Below are 18,651 nucleotides of genomic sequence, written 5' to 3'. Positions count from 1 at the left end.
TTGCACTCCTTTTTGGTTCAAGTACAGTCCTGTCTCTAAAAACATCCTAACATGGTGCTTTAATAGGTTTAGGTTTATTTGTTGTGTTAACTTAGCACCATAATACAAGGGAGACAGTAAGGTAATAACTTTCAGGCCAGCTTCTGCTAGTGACTGTGGAGGCAGTGCCTGAAGAAGTCTGAAAAGCTGGTGCATTCACTAGGAGAAGTAGATCCAATAAAAACTCACAGAGCTGGTTCAGACATGATACATCATGGTTTATCACAAGAACAAGCTGCAATGAGTCTCTGGTTTCTGTGCTTCCTCCTCTCCTCCGGTGTGGCCTTGAGGAGGAGATTGGAAGTTTTTGCTTCTGTTTTCAGTTAACCACAGCATGTGTCTCTTAACTATGGTTTGCTTGAAACAAGCCAACTTCAAGCCATGGATTATGAAGATGGCTTGTTTCAACAAAACATAATATTAACCACAGTTTAAGATTTGGATGTAACACTAAGGGTGCAGTCCTATGGCCGCTAGTCAGCGGCTAGACGGCCATAGGATAGGTCGGTTCCCGGGAACCAACCTCCACCCCCTCCCATGCTCCCTCATAGGCAGTGTGGAACAGCCCCGTGCTCCGTGCTTGGAAGAGGAGCATGGAGCGGTGAAAACGGGGCGTTCCTGGGGGCATGCCGGGGTGGAGAAGGTGGATCTGCCCCCGCCCCCTCTGCCTTCCTGTGGCTAGAGAGCAGAAATCGGCTGTCTAGCTGTGAATGCAGGTCAGCTGAAGCGTGAAGGGGACAATCTCCTCCGCGCTGCTCCTGCCCTGCATTGGATAGGTGGTTGCCTCCAAGTTCGGAGGCGGCCGCCTATCCAGACAGGATTGCGCCCTCCACTGCACTTAATCAGAAATGGAAGTGAAAGCTTCTGATCTCATGGTTATGCCAGAGAAGAAGGGAGGGGGCTACATGAGCCCAAGGCTAGCTGGAACTTGTTCCTGTTACAATAAACCATGTTTTATTGTAATGTCTGAGCTGGCCCACAAAGTGTTTGTATGCCTGGTTGTGTGGGGGCCAGGGGGAAGAGAAAAAGATGCACTTTGGGGAAGGATATGTCTCCTTTTTAGCTGTGTTTAGCAGTAACATCTGTGTCACTGGACTTACAGGTGGCCTCCATGGTACAGAGTGCCTCCTAAAGCTCTCCATGGCTTGGGCCCAGGGCACCTAAGTAACTGCCTGTCCCTACTTGTGTCTACTTGGACCCTAAGTTCTTCATTAAAAGCTGTTCTCTGAATGCCCTCATGAGGTGAAGTGCAGCAAGTGGTTATGGAGTGCTCTCCTCAGAAAGGCTCTCCTGATGCCTGCTTTAATGTCATGTTGGTGCCAGGAAAACACCCTATTTTCCCAGGCCTTTTAACTTGTTTTAGCTTCAAATCTGATTTTTATCTCCTTTGTGTGATTTTATGCTGTTTTTGTATATATTTTAATTGTTTTGGTATTGCCTGACCATGTGAGTCAGCCTGATGATTCATTGAAGGGTGGTATATACATATCCAAATATAAAAATGAAAACCTTGCAACAGGGTATATAGAATAACCTTAACTGACTCCATGGTAATTAGATTTAAGACATGAAGGTGCAAATTAATACTTGGTCCAAGACCTTATGCATGCATGCACACACACATATATATATATATAGAGAGAGAGAGAGAGAGTGAGAGTGAGTAGTTATGAGCAGATTCTCTAGCTTCTCTTTTCCTGATTGTAAACTTGTATGGGGAAGAGATATCTAGGTGATAGAAATCTGTGTGTTTTTGTTTAAAGTGGGTCACATGCCCAAGAATGCAGTCAAATTATAATGGTGACAAGTGCCAGAAAGGGGAGGGGGACTGAGGAGCAGGGGAGGGAAAGCCACAGGCAATGGGAAGAGAGCTGGGAATGCTAGAATCTGACCAGGCCTCAGGACCAGGTTAGAGATTCTCCCATGCGTTAACAGCCACGACAGATGTTTGTTTAAGGGGAGGTTTTTTTCTTGTCTGGGGTGCTTTGTCATTGTTTAAACAATACTAGTCCTAGGGAAAAAGAGGGGGACAGGTAAGAAGGATAGTTCCATTCCTGGATGCATGTGCTCTTGTTTCTTCCACCATGCACCTTATCAGATTTCTTCAAATTTCATAGTTAAAAACATTATCTTGATAGAGAAATCCCAGTTCTATCTTTAATCAAAAAAGACTTGTGCAGTTGTCACCTCACTTGAGAAAGAAAGAAAGAAAGAAAGAAAGACAGACCATAATCCTAAACACGCTTAGAAGGGAGTAAGCCCCACTGAACACACTGGGATCTACCTCTGAGTAGATATGCATAGGACTATGCAGCAACACACTCTTTTTGTGTGTGTGTTTTTAAAGTCTGAAGACAAATGAGAATAGGTTAGTTGCCTAAAATACACAGAAAACGTGACAGGTTGGAACTGGTGTAAGATAAACATCCCATGCTCCCGAAAATTAATATGAAAACTTCCACTGCTAGACAGGATCAGGATCAAAGCTTAATTGGCTTGTTTAAAATCCTATATTGAAAAATCAATATATTTTTTTTAAAAACTAGTTATGTGAGAAGCTGCCCTAAAGCAACTGTCTGGCTTGAGTAGCATGGAACTTCAAGTCCACCAGTGGCCAGTGATTAATATCCCTCGATATCATTTGTTCTAGCATAGCTTATTAGGATAGGAAAAGAAACTGTTTAAAAGCTGCCCCTTACTGTGTGTCTCTGTCCATTGTTTTAAATCTGTTCTGTGCTTCATAGTTTTTGAGTTCTGTCCACTGATGCATGAAAGGAGCTTTCTTCTTTGTTAGCCCGCACAGCTAATGGGGAACCAGACATCTTCTATTCAGTCTTGTGTTTGATGGATGGAATTGCTAGCAAATCTCCAATTGCAGACTTCTTTTTTTTCTTGTTGGGGAGAAGAACCTAGTTCATGTTTCCATTGCTATCCATAAGGATTAGTTTAGTACGCTCCTGTGATTTGCGAGAGACAGAGCTAGCTATATAGTCTTACATTTCCAGGGTGAGAGGGAATGTAAGGTGATGTCATGGGAAGACAGTTTGTATCTATTTGTCTTTGTGGAGATGTCCAGACTCTGGCCACAGTCCAAGTTAAAGTTAGGGGCAGTGAATCCCCATGGATTTGGGTGGGACATATGTGCATCTAGTTGTGTATTGGGTAGAGGCCTCTGTAAGCAAGCCAAAATGGTCTCCTGTTGGGTGTAGAGCAGGGGTCCCCAACCCCCGGGCTGCGGACTGGTACTGGTCCATGGCCTGTTAGCAACCGGGCTGCAGGGGTGCGCGAAACCCCCTCACCTTGGGTCCGCAGGGGTCCGCGGGGGTGTGTGGAGGCAATCCATCCCTCCCTGCCCGGAATCCTCGCCGGCCCCGGCTGGCTCCGCTGCGTGGCAAGTCTGCAGAGCTGCTGGCCAGCTCCGGCCGCTGGCGGACTTCTGGCTGCTTACGCGGACGCCATTTGTGTCCCTGTTCTTCAAGTAATAGGCTACATAAATCTTTACATAGCCGATTACTGCAAAGAATAGGGACGCAAATGGCGTCCACTATGCGGATGCCGTTTGCATCCCAGCGGCTGGAAGTCCGCCAGCAAACACACACACCCCTGGTCCGTGGAAAAATGGTCTTTCACGAGACTGGTCCCTGGTGCCAAAAAGGTTGGGGACCGCTGGTGTAGAGTGCTTAGCCACTGGTGTTTGTGCTTCAAGGCAGAAATAGATCATAAAAGTTTTAATGGAGAGTGGATTTTCATATAAATTAACCTGCATCTGTAGTAGAATTGGCCTAGATTAGTACCTATCTAGTTTTGCTAGCCTAGAAGATTTGGCCAAAGGAATTTAAGGCTCCCCCTAACACTGTGGTCTTTTATTTCCCCCTTAAAAGCCAACTTCATAGAATCATAGAATCATACAATAGTAGGGTTGGGCCTATAAAACCATCAAGTCCAACCCACTGCTCAATGCCGGAATCCAAGTCAGAGCATCTCTGATAGATGGCTGTCCAGCCTCATCTTAAATGCCTCAACAGTGTGGGAGAGCCCACCACCACCCTAGGTAATTGGTTCCATTGTTGTATTGCTCTAACAGTCAGGAAATTTTTCCTGACGTTCAGCCGGAATCTGGCTTCCTGTAACTTGAGCCCATGATTCCGTGTCCTGCATTCTGGGATGTTCGAGAAGAGATCCTGGCCTTCCTCTCTGGGACAACCTTTCAAGTACTTGAAGAGCGCTATCGTATCTCCCCTCAGTCTTCTCTTCTCAAGGCTAAACATGCCCAATTCTTTCAGTCTCTCTTCATAGGGCTTTATTTCCAGTCCCCTGATCATCTTCGTTGCCCTCCTCTGAACCCTCTCCAGCTTGTTTGCATCCTTCTTAAAGTGCAGTGCCAAGAACTGGACACAGTACTCCAGATGAGGCCTAACCAGTGCCGAGTAGGGGGGAACTAGTACTTCCCAGGATTTGGAAGCTATGCTTCTATTAATGCAGCCCCAAATAGCATTTGCCTTTTTTGCAGCCACATCACATTGTTGGCTCATATTCAGCTTGTGATCAACAACAATTCGAAGATCCTTCTCACTTGTAGTATTGTTGAGCCACGTATCCCCCATCTTGTAACTGTGCATTAGTTTTCTTTTTCCTAGGTGCAGAACTTGGCATTTATCCCTATTAAATGTCATTCTGTTGTTTTCTGCCCAGTGCTCCAGCCTATCAAGATCACTTTGAATTTTGTTTCTGTCTTCCAGGGCATTAACTATCCTGCCCAATTTTGTGTCATCTGCAAATCTGATCAGCATTCCCTGCACCTCCACCTCCAAGTCATGAATAAAAATGTTGAAGAGCTCTGGGCCCAGGACGGAGCCCTGCGGTACCCCGCTTGTTACCTCTCCCCAGTTTGAGAAGATCCCATTGATAAGCACTCTTTGAGTCCAATTCTGTAGCCAACTGTGGATCCACCTGAGAGTTGTTTCATCTAGCCTACTTTTAGTTAGTTTGCTAATGAGGATATCATGGGGCACTTTGTCGAAAGCTTTGCTGAAGTCGAGGTATATGATGTCCACAGCATTCCCACAGTCCGCAAGGGAGGTTGCCTGATCAAAAAATGAGATCAGATTCGTCTGGCAAGATTTGTTCTTGACAAATCCATGTTGGCTTCAAGTAATCACTGCATTATTTACAAGGTACTTACAGATGAATTGCTTTATCATCTGCTCCAGAATTTTCCCAGGGATTGATGTCAGACTGACTGGTCTGTAGTTCCCAGGTTCTTCCTTTTTACCCTTTTTGAAGATAGGGACAACATAAGCCCTCCTCCAGTCATGTGGCAATTCACCCATCCTCCATGATTTCTCAAAGAGAATAGACAGTGGTTCTGAGAGCTCTTCTGCCAGTTCCTTTATTACTCTAGGGTGCAGCTCATCTGGCCCTGGAGATTTGAACTCATTCAAAGTAATTAGGTGTTCCTTGACCATATGCCTGTCAGTCTCAAGCTGCAGTCCTGCCCCTTCAGCCTGTACTTCATCTTTGCTCATAGATGCTCTTTTGGTAGAAGACTGAGCCAAAGTAGGAATTGAGCACTTCTGCCTTTTCTTTGTCATCTGTTATCATTTTGCCATCCTTATTTAATAGTTGAACCACCATTTCTTTCCTCTGTCTTTTACTGTGCATGTATCTGAAGAAAGCCTTTTTGTTGCTTTTAGCATCCCTCGCTAACCTCAGCTCATTCTCAGCTTTAGCCTTCCTGACACCATCCCTGCAATTCTGTGCTACCTGCCTGTGCTCTTCCTTTGTAGCTTGGCCTTCCTTCCACTTCCTATATGTGTCCTTTTTTGTTTTCAGGTCATCTATAAGATTTTTGTTAAGCCACATTGGCTTCTTCTGTTGTCTTCCACTTTTTTTCTTGTTGGAACTGTTTATAATTATGCCTTGAGAATTTCCTTTTTTAAAAGCTCCCACCCATCTTGGACTCCTTTTCTCATTAGCGTCGCTTGCCATGGGACCTTACTGATCATTGTTCTGAGTTTATGAAAATCAGCTTTCCTAAAATCCAGGGTACGCGTTTGGCTACACTTGGCTTTTGCTTCCTTTAGAACCAAGAACTCAAGTATAACATGGTTGCTTTCCCCCAGAGTTCCTGTAACTGCTACTTTATTTCCTAAGTCATCTGTTGGTTAGGATCAAGTCAAGGATAGCCAATCCTCTAGTTCCTTCCTCTACTTTCTATAGGAGGAAGTTATCCGCCGCACAAGTCAGGAATTTCTTGGAGGGGCCATGTTTTTCAGAATTTGTCTCCCAACAAATATCAGGGAAATTGAAGTCCCCCATTACTACTACATCTTGCTTCCTTGAAACATTGGCTATTTGCTTTTCAAAAGTTTCATCCTCGTCTTCTCCTTGACTGGGTGGCCAGTAGTAGACTCTGACCACCATGTCCCTTTTATTCTTTGCTCCATTTATTTGAACCCATATGCTCTCAATGGGGCTACCAAGCTCATCCTCCTGTATTTCTGTGCAGAGATATGTATTTTTCACATATAGTGCAACCCCACCTCCCTTTCTGTTCCTCCTGTTCTTTTTGAACAAGTTATATCCTTCAATTGCTGTATTCCAGTCATGAGAGTCATACCACCAGGTCTCAGTTACCCCTATCAAGTCATAATTTCCCTCCTGTATTAAGAGTTCAAGTTCGTTCTGCTTGCTTCCCATACTCTGGGCTTTAGTATATAGACATCGAAGACCATGTGCTTCATGCTCTGGCTTTCTTCCTACATGTTTCTGAATATTATTATTGGGCACTCTTAGAGCTGTTCTCTCCATTGCGGTGCATGAGCCTTTGTCCATTGTTACCCCCAACTTTACGTCTCCCTTCCCCATAGGATTCAGTTTAAAGCCCTCCTGATGAAGTTCTTCACGTTGTGGCCGAACACATTCTTCCCAGCCTTTGTGAGGTGCAACCCGTGCTTTGCCGACAGCCCATCTTCCAGGAAGTATAGCCTGTGGTCCCAGAATCCAAATCTCTCGCACCGGCACCACCTTCATAGCCAGTCATTCACCCAAAGTATTTTTCTTTCCCTTTCTGTCCCTCTTCTAACTACTGGAAGGATGGATGAGAAAACTATCTGGGCCCCAAAGTTCTTAAGTTACCTTCCCAAAGCTTCAAAGTCTGCCATGATTTCTTCGTAGTTCTGCTTGGTGGTATCATTTGTTCCCACATGGATGAGAAGAAAGGGATACCTGTCAGTGGGTTTTATAAGTGCAGGCAACCCTTCAGTCATGTCTCTAATCCATCCTCCCAGGAGACAACATACCTGGTGAGTCCATGGGTCTTCACGACATACTTGGGTTTTGATCCCACGCAGCAAGGAGTTTCCCACTACTACTACTCTTCCTGTTGTTGTAGGCCTTGGTTTCATTGCCTCTGCTTGACTGACCTTCCGCTTCTTGCTCACTCTCATGTAGGTTCCCCCTGTAATTCTTCCTCTGCAGGCTGTCTTCCAGTTTCATCCTCAAGTACCTGGAAACGGTTCCATAGCTCCACTGCTTCCACTGGTGCAGAGTGGCTTCTAGTTCTTCTGCTCCTAACTGTCACCCTTTTCCAAGGAGTATCCTTTACTGCATTTTTCCTCACCTCAGCATTTCTCACTTCTGCCTCAGCTTGCTGTTGCTCTTCAAGCTTCTGTTCTTCACTTTGCTGCTGTAGTTCCACCGCTCTAAGAACTGTTCATGTTCTCTTATTCCCTGGAGGGTCGACAGTCGCCGCTCCAGTCCTCTTAATTTTTCTTCCAGCAGTGTGATCAACTTGCACTTGTTGCATGTGTAGGCCATGTTGTTCTCAGGCAAAAAAACAAATATTGCACACACCTTGCAGGTCACCACCACTGGAAAGTCATGATGGCAAATGTGAGGTGTTTTGGCTAGGTTATTGGAAGGGAAAATTTGCAACAGTAGTGCAGAGTATATCATGACAAAGGCACTGATGATTGGTGCTGCAATACAGCACCATCAAATTACATTAGTGCTTTACGATACAGATTGGCAATAGGGGGAAAAAGTAGTCTCTGCCACAAGTAGTTTATAGTCAGAATTTTAACAGTGGAGGAGACCACAAAGGGAGGGGAGGAAAGGGTAAGGAAAAGTAATGGGGGATGGAACATAAACAAATGCAGTTACACCTGCTTAGTCTATCCCACTGAAGTGGGCACTAGCTAACTAGTCTGAACTCACCTTTCTAGGTCCATGAGAACAAAAACCCCTTCCAAATTTGTGTTAATAATAAACAGCCACAATAGTAGTGCTGTAACCTGCCGTGCATTTGAAGGGTCGGTGCCCATGAGCCTGGTGCTGGAATGCACGGAGCTAGGACAAAAGCATTCCTGCAGTTTTGTTCCTCCCACTGTTGCACATGCCTGTTTAAAGTAGCTTTCATTCATGCAGAGCTCTTAGGGGATTCTCTTTCTTTACTTTATCAGACCACCAGGTGCTAAATTTAGACTTTAACCACTCTCCTGGTAGCGTTGATTAAAATAAACCTCCTTAGGCTCTCTGACCATATTCTTGAGTTCAAAAATGAAATGCATGTTTCCCTCCCTGTGTAGTGCTTTGGGCTGGTATCATCGTGCTGTCTTTTCAAGGATTCATTGGAAGCCACTCACTTTGAAATGGGAAGGAAGGGTTAGCTGTGGCTTAGAAACCAGGGTGATGAAAGTTACCAGAAAAATCAAGGGGTGAGTTTGAAATTGACTAGAAAAGGCAAGTCGGTCATTATCTTAGCTAGGTTGTGGAACTGTCCAGAAAAGCTCAGGATTTACAGCCCCAATTGTAACCATGTTTACTCTGAGATAAGGCTGCAGATCACTTGCCATGTGGTTCAGGCACTCTTTTTAAAAATATTAAAAACACACACACAAAACAGGGTCCTTAAATAGTGCTGAGAAACACCTACTTCAAAATGTTGGAGGAAGGATGGATGGTGACCATGATGGATTGGGAAAAGGGAGGGGACGGTGCTGCTCACTTGGCCTGGTTTGCATCATGTGCCAGGCTCACTGTGGGTTATTTAGTCTACATTGAGCTGTGGTGTGTTCCGGGCGCCATTTTGAATATGCAAATCCCAATGGACTTGTGGTATTTCATACAAACCCAGCCATCCGGTGTTATGTGAGGATTAAACCACCCTCACACAACCCTCAGTTTGTGGATGGAATGTAGTGAGATGCACACACCAAAGAAGCGCTAGGCCTTCTGAAGTGTGGACAGTCAATGAGAATTCTGCTTTCAGCTTTAAGCAGAAGTGTAACAATTGGCAGTACCAGCAGCCCTCCTTCTGGAAGCACCCTAGGATATATGACAGGGCTGCAGGTGCTAGGACAGCAAATATGAATAGAAAGTTCCTGTCTTCTAAGGAGATAAAATTGGGTGACAAGTTCTGTCTCCCCTCTTCCTTCAAACATGCAGTGGTAATGGAGTCACCTGATTCCTTTGAGTCATGTCAGTATTTTCATGGAGTCCTACCTGGCCCTGACTTTTCCATGTTTACTTTTTCTCGGCAGAGTGGCTGGTGTTCCAGTAAAGGAGAGGGTCAAGGTTTCTCAGAACTGGAGACATGGGCGCTGTCGGAGAATCTCGCTCCTCAGATGGAAGCGCAAGCAAGTGGCTCTTTCTCTTTCCCCAGTATCTGCAGCCAGAATTGTCTTTCTGTCTTTGGAGTTCATCCCATTCTTGGTCACTGTTGAGCGCTAACATCTGTTACTTTACACTAACTTTGGACATTGTAAGATTGGATAGCTGCTGCTGCTGCCTTGTTTGTACCCTGTTATCATCCATCAGTCTTACAACACTCCAACTCTGTTAATATTCTTCCTGTCCACATTCCCATTGAAGTCTAATTATAATTTCTTATATGACAGTTCTGAGTTTAAATTGCAGAATATCTACAAGCAGAAAGTGGTGGATCAGCTGCCTTTCAACAGGAGTGATTAAAGGTTGTTGAGAAATTGCTTCTCTTCCCCCTTGGTTCCAAAAGGACTAACCGTTTTTCCATGTACTGTGTTTTGTTTATACAACAAATACACAGTTGTTATACATTTTGTTTCAAGGGAGTTGGACATCTTTCTTCAAGATGATACTTATGTTGTGAGGAGATTGCATTGGCCTAGTACTCAAACAGCAATATTTTGTGGCTGAAAAAATTGGATATTTTCCCTCAGCTAGCATATGAATTCTGACAGGTAGCTATTGGATATTACCTGTGACACTCCTAGTGATGGGCTGCCACCACCCATCCACCCCAATGTCTTGACCATTTTATGACTTTTAATAATGGTATCTTTTTTCTTTTTTTTTTTCTTTTTCTTTTTGAGACTGCTCTCTGTTTCTCCATTGTATACAACTTCCCTGTAGAAGTGTCTGCCATTACATGGATAGCTTTCTGTCACAATATTTTTCCGAATATATTTATTTGAATATTTTTCCAAATATATTTATTTGAAGCTTGTTTGTTTCCACATCTCTAGCGCTGCAGGGCACATTCCCACCTACCTCAAAATATCTGATTTAAACAGCAAGGCTGTCCTCCCATTATGTTGTGGCTGGGTCAGCATTAGTAACCAATGTAGCATGTGGGGGGTGGCGGGTACTAAGAATTTGGAAAGATCTGGAGTTTTAGAAATATCTGGAGTGTTAATCTAGGATGTTTGTTAATTGCCAGTACAGTGTTCAACCAGATAAGCCTGAGGATTTCATTTGGCCTTCATTTCACAGTGAACTGACCTAATCTGTACTTCCTAGACTAATGTCTGGTATGGAATACAGTTATTCAGATTTTGCACTTCTCCAGATTTTTCAGTGTGGTTCTCAGCTCAAAAAACAAAAACAAAAATGTGTATAAAAATGCATATGTTTAAGAATGCATACTTTGAGAGAAAATACATTTAGAAATGCATATTTTGTGTCAAAATAGGTTTAAAAACCAGTATTTAAATAGGAATTTTCATGCAGGTTTTTTTTTAATGCAGATTCATGTGACAGTGTGGACTTACAAATAAACACATGCAAAACTGATACAGACCAGAAATAGACTGAACCTTCCATCCCTCTTTGTAACATTTAAATATTTCCCCCTCCAGTTTACTGCCCTGGATGCAGCTAGATGGCGACTACCTCTACTTATCCCAGGCAGAAGACATTCAAGCCTATTGGCTTCATCCCAATGGCTCCAGCTTGCAACGCTGTCCTCAGGCAGTCTTCTCTGGCCACCAGGAGGACGTGTGCCGCTTTGTGCTTGCTAATGGCTATATTGTCAGTGGAGGAGGGTAAGCTCTTTGTTGGAGGAAAAAAGGGAGGAGGGTGACGCTGCTTGAGCATCCAGCATTGGTTTAGAGGAGCACTTGAGCTGGAAGTGCTGGCTTCCAGAGCCCCCACATTGTGTGATTTGCTCTTATTTTGGAGGATCCCTGCTTGGAGATCACTTGGCAAATCATTCCTCATGGCCAGGTGTGTGTGTGTGTGTGTGTGTGTGAGAGAGAGAGAGAGAGAGAGAGAGAAGAATGTGATATTGGGTTTCTTGTGAATTGAAGCTTTCATTTTTATGTTTTTTTTTACAAAAAGTGGCAGTTTCTAGACCTCATGGCTGCAAGGAAATGCTTGACAGTGCGAGGCACTGCCTGCTGAAATCTCAGAGGCCAGAGAGGTGGCCAAAACATATTTTTAGTGATTGAGGATAGAGCTTCAGTGGCCTGCATATCTTTTTCCCATTGTTACCAAAACTAGAATAATTATGCAAAACAGCAAACAGTGTAGAATAAATTATGCAAAATAAGAGATTCTGAACATTTTGCTCAGTTTGCATAATTTATACAGGTAGCAGAATTCTGCATTTGTTGGTGCAGAATATGGATTTGCCAGGTGTAACCACAAGACCCAGAGTAAGGTTTAAGAGAACAAAAATGCTCAAGGACTGGTTAGTGCATCCAGAACACACATGGAACACAAATAAGATCGTGCAACCAACAGTGTTTCATATACCAAGGCCAAAAGGACATCATCCATGTGGCCACTGCACATACTGCAAGTTCTCCAAAAAGAAGACATCTTTTGCCAGTCCAAGTACTGTGTTGGACTGGGAGCTGGGAGATCCGGGTTCTAGACCCCACTCAGCCATGGAAGCTCACTGGGTGACTTTGGGCCAGTCATGGACTCTCAGCCCAACTTACCTCACAGGGTTGTTGTTGTGAGGATAAAATGGAGAGGAGTAAGAGGATAATGTAAGCTGCCTTGGGTTCCTTGCAAGAGGAAAAAAGGTGGGATATAAATGTAATAAATAAATAAATGAATTAATTAATGAATGAATGTACTGGAAAACTTATTCAAATCTCTGATTTCCTAACCTGTAACTCCTTGGGAGTAATCTATGCCATTGTATCCCCCTGCCAAAAGATCTATATTGGTAAGACTTTAGGACCTCTAAAGCTTAGAATAGGGGAACATTTGTATAATTTAAGACATCAAAGGGCAGGAGCACCAATGGTTAAGCATTTTAGTGAAAAACAACATAAACCAAATGATATCATTTGGGGGGCTATTGAAAAGGTAAATGGAGATGATAAATTGTTAAGCAAAAGAGAACTATTCTGGATCATCTCCCTAAAAAGTATCTGGCCCATAGGACTTAATGAGGATTTAGATTTCTCTGGGTTTAAAAAAAGGTAGCAAAAGATATGGGATCAGTCAAAAGATGGATTTAATAATTTAATAATACAAAATGAATATAGAAAATTGCAAGAACAAGCAATATTAACCACTAATATTATGTGCAAAAAGTTAACTGTAAGTTGCAACAGGAGCAGGATATGGTGTAAGGGTAGAAAACACATTGGGGTGGTGTTCAGCTTTAAACCATCCTGGGTATATAAGACGCATCTCAGGCTCTGCACCTGATGTGAGAACAATAGGCGTTAGGAGTAGTGTGTTCAAGCATCTGGAGGAAAGAATTATTGTTAATTTTAGAATAAGAGACTGAACGGCTTGAAACAGGTCAGTTTATGCCCAGGTATTTATAGGGAGGATAAGAGCTGGTATAAGGAGTATTCATTTATTTGTTAAAACCTATGCAGCTGCAAGAAGGTCACTGTTTTTGTTATCCTTTGAGTCAGAAGTTAATATATGGGAGTTTATACTATGTTTAAGTAGGATTTGACTTATGAAGTTATTTTAGGTTGTGGAATTTTAATGTTTTAATATAGAAATGTTTTTTGAACTTTTGTAATATGGAATAGGGTGTTATCCATAAGATATTATTTTAATATAAATGTTTTATTTGATTTATAGCTCCTGAAGAAGGAGATATTCTGAACCATGTAGAGCACAATAAGTTTTGTTTTTTCAAGCACCGGAACCTACCTCACCCCTCTTTGTCTCAGAATATGGGTTGTCTGAGCACAGAATTCGTTTTAACATAGAGTACACAAAGTCCTCTTCAGGCTCATCCCAATGCAAGACTGTGAACAAGGCTGGAATCCTAGTTCTGATGTTTTGTAACACCACCACCCCCTTTCAGTGAAATATGCCTTTTAGGAGAAATCTACAGATGCTGTACTTCCCACACAACATATAGTTAAAGAATGCATTGTATTTAGAGAAATGCTCCCTCAATATCTGTTTATGCAGATATTGCATAAATACATGGGGAAAATGGCAAGTGTAATCTGTGTATGAGTTTCTGTCTTTATTACTAGGGCTGTGGTTTCTTAAGGCTTATCAGTCTCAGAGGTGAGATCTCTCCTGGTTCATGTGCTGGGTTGAAAGCATGTATAGATAATGAAGTGAATGTGTTTAAATATATTAAGGAACAGAAATTACTGTTGTGCTAGTACACATAACATAACTCCAGCTAGAGCCCTAAGATCTCTAAGGAGGGGCTATGGCTCAGTAGTAAAGCTCATGCTTTGCATGCAGAACGTCTCAAGTTCAATCCCTGGCATCTCCAGGTAGGGCTGGGAATATTCCTTCCGGAAACTCTGGAGACCTGCTGCCAGTCAGTGCTGATAATACTGGGCTAGATGGATCAGTGGTGTGACTCAGTATAAGACCGTTTCCCATGTTCCTGGCTCTTTTGCCCCTGTTTTCCTCTTCCTCCTGTCTTGCACGTATTTATTGACTGCCATCTAGAATAATCTGAAGTGGAATTTGGTAAGTTGGCTCATGCTGTAGGAGAGTAGGTGTCTTGTTTGGATATGACTAGCTTCCATGCTGTATGCCAGAGTGTTATGTGATACTGTTCTTAGGAGATACACCTTCACACTTGGTTTTTTTATTTTTCAGAGATGGCAATATTGTCCTCCATAAACTGAATGGCTCCTTCAGCTTCAAGTTCTTGGGGCATGAACAGGAAGTGAACTGTGTAGACTGCCAAGGAGGCATCGTTGTGAGTGGTTCCCGGGATAGAACGGCAAAGGTGAGCTAATATGGTGGCTTGCCTTACCTCTGTGCTTAACAGGGGTCTACATGTGGAAAGAAAGTTGTAAGATGGACAAGAACAGTGCTGTTCTTATTCCTCCCTTTGGGTTACAATTAAAACAAAACAAAAAACCATTCAAATACTTTTCTGCAAAATTGTTGATTATTTAAACTCTGTCTTATACAAACCGATCCCATATATTTCAAAACATGTATCACAGAACCACCTACCCAAAGTAGAGTAACTACATTTCTGTTGTGATACAGTTGTGATATACAGTGGGTGAGATTTAAGATATACCAAAATCAAAGTACAGAGTCCTGATAGCATTGTCCTTTAAGGCTTCTGGGCATAGCTGTTCATCAGTTATTTCAACTGCAAAGAGTGTGGGTGAGGAATCCATGGAGGGCAGAGCGTCTGTATAGCTACTGCTTCCCGCTTCCTTGTAAGATTATTCTAGATAGTTTGCCATTACTGGAATGCCCCAAACACCAGAGGTGCAGCACATTTAAATAGCATAGCATTCAGGCTTGCTGCTTTCCTGCACCTCCACACTCTTATTGTCAGCCTTAGCTCTGGGTGTTGTCAGAGCTTCAACCATGTTATGAGCTCTTCCCAATTCCTCAAGCACTTGGAATTTTAAGGCAACTTTTCCAGAGTTGGTGCTCTACCAGGTAAAACCAACATACTGGTGGGTTACCAGAAAGAGGGCCTTTTCTGCTGTGGCACCCCAGTTGTGCAATGAGCTTCCTAGAGAGCCTATGTTGTGCTCTTTCTGGTGCCAGGTGAAGACCTTTTTATTTTCCCAGACATCTTAGCATTTTAGTCTTTTAGCTCTGTTGTTTTAAACCTTGTTTAAAGTTGTATTTTAAATCACTGCATTGCTGCTAGGATTTTTTTCTGGTTGTACTTTTATACTGTAGTTTTAAGCTTTTATATTTGATATTGTATTTTATGCTGTATTTTGTGGTTTTAATTTTTGTGAACTGTCAGAACTTTGGCTGTTGGGCAGTAAATAAGTAAGTCAATAAGCAAGTAAATAAATACATGCCTTTATGGAATGAAATGGATAGGAAGCAGTGGTCAGGACAGACAATGTCAGCCTAGTGTAAGATCAGTGTGGGCTCCAGAGTCCAAGAAGCTCTGAGTCTCAGCCCTGGCTGCTTATGACTGATATTTCACATCCATTTAATTGTTTGCCATACTCTTGAGTGAACAATCTCTCAACTACTTCTTTTCCACAAGTGAAGAATGGTGCTTTCAGCTTTTAATGATAGTGCTAACTTGGCCATGGCTATCCACATAATGAACAGAGAATAGTTGAAGGAGAGGGTCAAAGCTGGTAGTGGCTGTGACTTAATTTGTATGTGGAAGGGCTAAAAGAATATGATACTTAGCTTAGAGCCATAGCATTCACAATGTGAGAGACATATTTTCCTAAAGAGGTATAGGGAGATGCAAGACACTCCCAGACTTCTCAGTTTATGTGTGTTTCAGCTTGGAGTTGGAGTGCTGACCTACCACCTCCCTGAATGCACACCTATCAGTTGTGCTAGCGGTACTGTGGGATAGCGGAGCAACAGCTTCTTTTTAATGAGCTTTTATTTTGGGCGTGAGGGGCTCAGGCAACCAGGGAAAACATGTAGCAGAGAAGGATTTGGTGTTTTAACCTTCTGCTATCACATTTAGAATGGAAGGGCCTGGTTTGGGGTGATGGCCAGGGTTACCCTTGAAGACGGTTCGGAAGCTGCAGCTGGTAGAGAACACGGTGGCTCACCTGATTAAAGGCAGCCGCCGGCGAGATCACATCACTCCAGTGCTGAAGGAGCTGCACTGGTTACCAGTTCTTTTCCGGGCCAAATTCAAGGTGTTGATTTTGACCTTTAAAACCCTATACGGTTCTGGTCCAGCCTATCTTAAGGAGCGCCTCCAGCAGCACCAGACAGGCCGCTTAACAAGATCAGCCTCAGATGGCCTTCTCTCTGTCCCATCAGCCAGGACAGCTAGGCTGGTGAGGACAAGGGAGAGGGCCTTCTCTGTGGTGGCCCCCACTCTGTGGAACTCCCTCTTTAATGAGCTTCCGCCACGCATTAAAAACGTGGTTGTTCAGGCAGGCCACCCCGCTATAGTCTGCCATGAAAATGCCAGCGTAAGCAGTGTCCCTCTAGGGGTCAGTAATGACCCGGTGCTTGCACAGGGTAATTTTAGAAATGTGATGTTTTTAATGTTGAATTTTATTGTTTTAAACTGTTTTTATTGTTGTACATCGCCCAGAGTGGCTGGGTGACCAGCCAAATGGGCGATTAATACATTTAATAAATAAAATAAAATAAAAAAATAGTCTAACTTCAGTGAATTGTCCTAGCTTCTTCCATATTTCATCCTGCAGCCCTCCCTAATCTTGGTTTAAGATTTGGAGCAGGAATATCTTTAGGGCTACTGTTCTCAAGGAGCAGAGCCTTGTGCATGCAATAACCAACCAGTAGAACACATTTTTTTAAAGATACCTTATGAGACACTGACCAAAGGGCTCTGGCATTTTGAGGAGCATTTTTCAGAAGATATATTACATTAACCTGCTGTAATTGACAGAGTTTTTGCTGGTAGCAGAGTTTTTGAAAGAAAAAAATGCATGAAAAATGCACTGGATATTAGCAGAAGAATTTCAAAGTTGAGTAGCAGCAGAAATAGTCTATTTACACTGTTTATATTTTGTTTCATCATTTATTTGTAGGTTGCTTTTAATCCTGTGAGAAATGCAAACAGTAATTTTCTAAATAAATAAAGTCTCCACTGGCGAGTAGCTTGATGTCATCACCCCACATATTTTTGTTACAAAAAAGGAATCTATGTTCCTTCCAATATTTCAGAAAGTGCTATACATGCAAACTGTGGATTTAATGGGTAGTTCTGGATGGTATGCACTGGGCATTTGATGACAGCAGCTCATCACATTTCTGCAGGAGGCCATGAACACATCAGGATAAAAGATATTCCTTATTTTAAGAAGTTGGAAGTCTCTTTCTGATGGCTATATGCTTGTTCCTTCAATAGGTCATCATTGATGTCAGTTTCTGGAGCAGGCTGTAGTACATGTGGCCTCTACCAATTAACACAACTCATGTGGGCAAAGAAGAAGGCTTGAAACATCTTCTGGTTTGGGGTAAAGGCTCACTGCCCAGGTGTTTGGAACCCTGGCACAGAAAAGCGACTTGTGATAGTTGGTCCACAGTGGCCTATATCAGCAAATGTCTTATACTGACGGTGGTGGGGTTAAGCCTAATAAGGGTAGGAGGAACACATGTAAAAGAGAGTAATCAAAATTAAAGTGGATTCATTCGGGAGGAAATATCTGGGTTCTGGACAAGTGTTCTTAAAGATGAGTTGTTTGTTCTTCCTCTGGAGGAGGTAGAGATTTAAGTGAGTCTGGTATTTTTTTTCTAATTAAGATTGTACTGTAAAAATATTAATTTAAAAAGTTACAGCAATATACATTTACTTTCTAACTGCTGAACAATAAAATGCTGGAGCTCCTACTGTGTGCTCTATGTAATTTGTATCATGATGGGTAAAGATTAAGCTGTGTAAGCATTTGTTAGGATGCCTTAGGTTCAGGATTTTCTGCCACTGGGTTGGCACTTTCTTGTCCCAGTTCCAGCATTTGTCAAATAGATAAGTTACCTGGAGAAGCAACTGCTGTGTTTATATAGGTGAGCATCAATTTCTCTGTTTCTGGACAAACAGTTCTGTCTAACTTGGAAGTTTACGTATTCTTCCACAGAAGCTGTTGCAAAAACAGCTTTGTCTTTCTATTGGCACTTACAAAGTTAATAATTACACTGTTAATAGGTTGTGGAGTGACATTCCTCTAACAGAAACATTCCTCATTAAGTTCAGTGTAGCTTATATCAGAGGAAGTGTGTTTAAGATTGGGGCCTTATTCTGTTTCTCAGTTCATGTGATGGGATTTTGCTGTCTCAGAGCAGTGTTCTTGTAAGTAAACACAACTTTTTGACTTCCTGTCTGAATGAGAAGATAGCTCAGATAGCTTCTTGAATTTAAACCTTGAATGCAGGATTCTGTGATGGCCACATGTGTCTGGCCTGCCACTGGGAGCTTTGAAGACATCTCATGACCTTGGAGGCAAACTCCTCAAAGTCAAAGGG

At 42.7% G+C, this 18,651-nt stretch overlaps 1 protein-coding gene across 2 annotated transcripts in view; it reads left to right on the top strand.

Annotated features, from left to right (window-relative positions):
• The window catches only part of FBXW4 (F-box and WD repeat domain containing 4), a 97,174-nt gene that overhangs the window by 10,788 nt on the left and 67,735 nt on the right, over positions 1 to 18,651 (top strand). Inside the window, exons 2-4 of one of the 2 annotated variants that reach the window (XM_084846498.1) lie at positions 9,582 to 9,677; positions 11,157 to 11,342; positions 14,350 to 14,482. In XM_084846498.1, coding sequence (XP_084702624.1) covers positions 9,582 to 9,677; positions 11,157 to 11,342; positions 14,350 to 14,482 — 415 coding nt within the window. The remainder of the gene's footprint in view (positions 1 to 9,581; positions 9,678 to 11,156; positions 11,343 to 14,349; positions 14,483 to 18,651) is intronic. The other variant, XM_084846499.1, reaches the window with a different exon arrangement.

This window comes from Heloderma suspectum, chromosome 3, assembly GCF_057233095.1.
Source record: "Heloderma suspectum isolate Gila_16-S chromosome 3, 16-S_ref, whole genome shotgun sequence".
Lineage (NCBI taxonomy): Eukaryota > Metazoa > Chordata > Lepidosauria > Squamata > Helodermatidae > Heloderma > Heloderma suspectum.
The sequence above is the reverse complement of the archived record's forward strand: the minus strand, read 5'-3'. Positions and strand labels throughout refer to the sequence as shown.